Source organism: Monodelphis domestica, chromosome 1, assembly GCF_027887165.1.
Source record: "Monodelphis domestica isolate mMonDom1 chromosome 1, mMonDom1.pri, whole genome shotgun sequence".
Classification (NCBI taxonomy): Eukaryota; Metazoa; Chordata; class Mammalia; order Didelphimorphia; family Didelphidae; genus Monodelphis; species Monodelphis domestica.
In genome coordinates this window covers 593,558,522-593,563,201 of record NC_077227.1, presented here as the reverse complement: position 1 = coordinate 593,563,201, position 4,680 = coordinate 593,558,522, and the positions used below count along the sequence as shown (strand labels likewise).

Below are 4,680 nucleotides of genomic sequence, written 5' to 3'. Positions count from 1 at the left end.
GTAAATAAGGGCCCCTAAGACCGGAGCAACTCCCCCTTCAGGCCCAAAGGCATGACTCCCCAACAGCATCTTCAAATGAGCTCCCCGAGCCCTAGTTCCCTGGCTTTTGTCCAATGGGCCACATTCCCAACTATCCCAGTTCCTCTGACTTTTCCACATGGAAAATAGTAGATTCAGCATCCCCCCCCTTCCCAGACACAGCAATGGGATGAAGAGAGGACAGTACACACATCTGGCTCCCTGTGGGCCTTCTCCACAAAATTCTCCTTTTCCATTGCCAGAGTTCTCTTACTAGTGTGACTTGAAGGGTGTCAGGAGGGATCATACCCCCGAAATGTCTCCTTGTTGTTCTGTTCTCTGGGGGCCTCTTCTAGTTCAGTTACTCCCAGGAAGAGAGGCTCCCTTAGGTGCTCAGAGCTGTGAGCCTTACTCCAGCTATTCTCCTCAGGGACAGAAGAAAAAGGGGGGGGGGAGGATGAGGGGAAAGAAATTAAGAAGGAAAAAAAAGGAAAGGCATGGACGAGAGTGGCAAGCAATGTCCAAAGCAGAGGCTGATCTGGTGTTTTGATCAGGGCCTGGGGTCATCTGTTAATGAACCTGCCGAAAATCCAGGATACAGCCAGTTGTCCTGGGGATCTGGTTGGTCATAATTGGGGAGGGGTTTTGAAGCAAAAGGCCCCCAGCTGGTATGACACCCTTGGGCTCACTTGGACTCCTTATAGATTATGCCAAAGAGCATTTGGCACAGCTTCAAGAGAAGGCAGAACAGATCGCTGGGCGTATGCTCCGATTCTCTGTCTTCTACCGGAACCAACACAAGGAGTACTTCCAGCATGCCAGGTACAGTATGTTTGGGTTCCCCAGAGGTTTCCATATGGGATCATTTATTTCATGCCTTCTAGTTATTTCTTCTCCCTCTTTTGAGTCAGTCTTTTCCTCCCCCTAGTCCTTGCCCTGGAACCCTCTTATCTCTGTGTGTAATGGATAACCCCTCTTTCTAATTACCCCTGGCAGGAGTTACTTCAGCATCTTCAGTTGAGTTCAGGAAATCTGAGACATGTGGGGCCTCATCCAGCATGAGTATATATATGAGAGAGAAAGAGAGCGAGAGTGTGCATGCGTGCATGTCCACGTGTGTCTCAGTGTCCATCCTATTTAGCTCTGCCATACTAAAGTTATGGGCTCGATCCCCATGTGGACCAATGAGCTTCACTCTCTTCCCCAATTTGACCTTTAATCCTGAACACATCCACTGTCTCCCAAATGTATGTCCTTAATAAAGAGTGTTGATGTTAATTTATCCGCACTACTAGAAAAACTATTAAAAGTGTACGCCTTTGGGTGGTGGATTAGTAGACTGCCTAAATGTTAAAAAAATTATTATTATTGTCATTAGCTTCAGAGAGGGACAGAGGGCTGAGAGAATGAGTTAGGGTCATAGATTTAGAACTGGAAGGAATCTCTGAAACTGAAGCACAGAGCAATTACCTAATTTGTGTGAGGTCACATGAGTAGTAATTATCAGAGGTGGAATTTGAGCCCAGAGCCAGAGCTCTATCTGCTATATAGCATTGGCTTCAACATCTTAATTTTGTTCTAATCAGTCTGTCGAGATGCATTATTAAGTGTCTACTATATGTCAGGCACTGTGTAAGTATGGTTCTGTTTCTGGGGGATAGTCTACTGGCATCTTTTAGAAGCCGAAACGCCCTGGGGAAGCCAGGCAGGTACAATGGAGAGAACCCTGGAATGGGAGAGAGAAGAGCTGAGCTCTAAGACTCGGGTGCAGCTGAGTAGCTCTTGCAGTATATAGAGCTCCAACATTAAGCAGCTGTGTGACCCTAGGCAAATCACTTAATCTTTCTGTGGCTCAATTTCTTTAACTATAAAATGGGGATAACAATGACACCCAAGTCTCAGGGTTATTTTTGGGACTGCAGGAGAGATATTCATAAAGTGCTTTTGCAAACCTTAAGGCACCATATAGCATTATTATTAGCTATCTTTCAGGCTGGCTTTGGGCAAGCCATTTGTCCCCTTTGTGCAGTGCTGTCTCCTTGGTTTATAAAGTGAGGGGATTAATTTAGATCACCTACGAGTTGTGAGAACTTCCAGCTCTAACATGTTATGCTTCTACATTTGTCTTGAAAGCGCTAGTGGTCCCCATGGCAGAGCCTAGGAGCTGGCACAAGTAGTTTCCTCCTCTTTTTCCCCACAAAGCAGCAAAGGGCCACTAACAGACCCCCATTCTCTCCCCAACCTCCCCCCTGGCCCGGCAGGACTCACTGTGGGAACATGCTTCAGCCTTACCTGAAGGACAACAGCGGCAGCCATGGCTCTCCTACCAGTGGTATGCTCCACGGTGTCTTCTTCAGCTGTAACACTGAGTTCAACACCGGCCAGCCCCCTCAGGACTCCCCCTATGGCCGATGGCGCTTCCAGATTCCAGCCCAGCGCCTCTTTAACCCCAGCACCAACCTCTACTTTGCAGACTTTTATTGTATGTACACAGCCTACCACTATGCCATTCTGGTACTGGCCCCCAAAGGCTCCCAGGGTGACCGCTTCTGCCGGGACCGTCTTCCCCTTCTGGACATTGCCTGCAACAAGTTCCTGACCTGCAGTGTGGAAGACGGAGAGCTGGTCTTCCGTCATGCCCAGGATCTCATTCTGGAGCTCATCTACACGGAACCAGTCGACCTGTCGCTTGGCACTCTGGGTGAAATCAGTGGGCACCAGCTGATGAGCCTTTCAACTGCTGATGCCAAGAAAGACCCCAGCTGCAAGACCTGCAATATCAGTGTGGGGCGCTAGGGACTCCTAGGGGGATCCGGGGGTGAGTCAGGAGGGGACTGACATGGAGAGGACAAGGGAGAGAGAAGTGGCACATGGGAGGAAACCTCAGTTGACAGCGGTCTAGGGAGCTGGGCTTCTCTCTTGTCTCCTCCTGATCCCCATTCTCATGCCATGCTGCCCTCACTCCCAATACTAATGAGATAGAGGGAGCCTGTGTGAAAGCATCCCCTTTTCAGCTGGCAGTCTCACTCCCACCGGAAGCAAGTCACAAAAATCCTTTCTTGTTCAGAAGGGCCCGACTATTGCTTCCATAAGGGTGGCCCACCCAGCGTCTGATGGAGTTGGCAAAGGTGTTGGCCAGGTGTGGGTGGGCAGGCTTTTTTGGAGGCTTCTTTTCTCCTCTAGTCTCCCAGTTTTGCTGTTCCCACTTTACTCTTGCCTGCCCCTGGGTAGAACTGTCCTAGTTCCTATTAGGGTCTCTGGTATAAAATCCCAGCCCCCTTGAAGACTCATTGGATCCCATCTTCCTGATGTTTACCCCTCCTGATGCTTATTTCCAGGCAAGATGTGTAGGGAGGCTCTGGGAGTTCTTCTCCTCAGCCCCAGCCCCCCTTAACCCAGAGCCAACCAAGAAACTCTCCTATGTCTTTTTTTGAGCAGGTCACTCAAATAACTAGTCCCTAAGCAGCTCCCACCTCCTGGCACAGACCTCTTTCCTCTATAAATAGTCCCCTTTCAATGTGACTCTGGCTATCTCCCTTGCCCCTGCTATATCCCTAGGAATGGCTACCCCCTACCAACCCTGTCCCCAGGGTCCCCTGTTTCCCAGAATAGGGGCCTTCTTTCTTTTTCTACGCCTTATGGGCACTTAGCTGTTTTTTTTTAGCTGTTTTTTGTTTTGTTTTGTTTTGTTTTAACCTTTTCCCTCCTGGGAGCCGGTATGCCCTGAGGCACCTACCCCTTTGTTCCAGAGCAGCAGAACTTGGACTATAATTGGGGTTGAGGATGGAAAGCAAGGGGTAAGGAAAGCACTGGTACTATGAAATGCCCCTTCTTCAGCCAGGAATGGACTCTGTATCCCAATCAAGGCCAGCATGGAGCTGGAGTGCCACAAACTTTCCTCCAGGGGGCTCCAGGCACCATGCCCAGCTAGGCTGCTTCACTCTCTGTTTGCCAGGGTTGCCTGCTGTGCTTGTGTTGTACCTGTGCATAAGTCAAACCGTGGCTTCTCCCATAACCATCTGCCCAGGCTGTTTCTTTTCATTGGAAGGAATCTAGCATAGCCCACCAGGGCCCCTTGGATTTTGCCAGAGCAGGTCCCAGTTGGGCATGGTGTCTCCCTTCCCTTGAGGTTACTTGAGACTCCCAAGGAAAACATGGCAAGCTTGGGTAAGCCTCTTGGGGCTTCCCAGTGATTTTACATAATTGTTTCTTGAATGTGATCACAGGTCAGCGGTAGACTTCTAGGAAGGTGTTTCATGGCAGGTGAATCCCTTGGGATTGGTAGTTAAGGGGAGGTCAGAGCTTAAATCAGGCAGATAAGGAGGTGACAGCAACTTTTAGAGACAAGGAGATAACTGAGCTAAAGGCATAGCAGACACTTTTCTGAGAACAAGGCAACTTTATCTCCAGATGGAAGGATGAATGGTTAAAAGACTGGTGTCCCTGGCATGGGACTGAAGGGAGCTGGTATGAATGGATTGGGCTCCAAGATGCTTGGAAGAAGAGAGGACATAGACACTTCTGGCCCTTTCTGCTCCCTCTGCTTACTACAATGCCAGCAAGAGGTCCTTCCCCTCTGCCCCAGTCCATGTGTCTGACCTTTGCTGATGGCCTGCCTGTGCTATGCTTACAATGTGCATCAATAAACCACTACCGCCAGAA

At 49.4% G+C, this 4,680-nt stretch overlaps 1 protein-coding gene and 1 long non-coding RNA gene across 4 annotated transcripts in view; one reads left to right on the top strand and one right to left on the bottom strand.

Moving 5' to 3' along the window:
* The window catches only part of LOC103095420 (uncharacterized), a 27,665-nt gene extending 26,937 nt beyond the window's left edge, over positions 1 to 728 (bottom strand). For both annotated transcript variants that reach the window (XR_008915582.1, XR_001622492.2), the window contains exon 1: positions 293 to 728. This is a non-coding gene — a long non-coding RNA (uncharacterized LOC103095420). The remainder of the gene's footprint in view (positions 1 to 292) is intronic.
* PHYHIP (phytanoyl-CoA 2-hydroxylase interacting protein) overlaps positions 1 to 4,680 on the top strand; it is a 10,764-nt gene extending 6,084 nt beyond the window's left edge. For both annotated transcript variants that reach the window (XM_007476472.3, XM_016422299.2), the window contains exons 4-5: positions 723 to 840; positions 2,280 to 4,680. In XM_007476472.3, the coding sequence (XP_007476534.1) occupies positions 723 to 840; positions 2,280 to 2,814 (653 nt within the window). In that variant the 3' untranslated portion in view covers positions 2,815 to 4,680. The remainder of the gene's footprint in view (positions 1 to 722; positions 841 to 2,279) is intronic.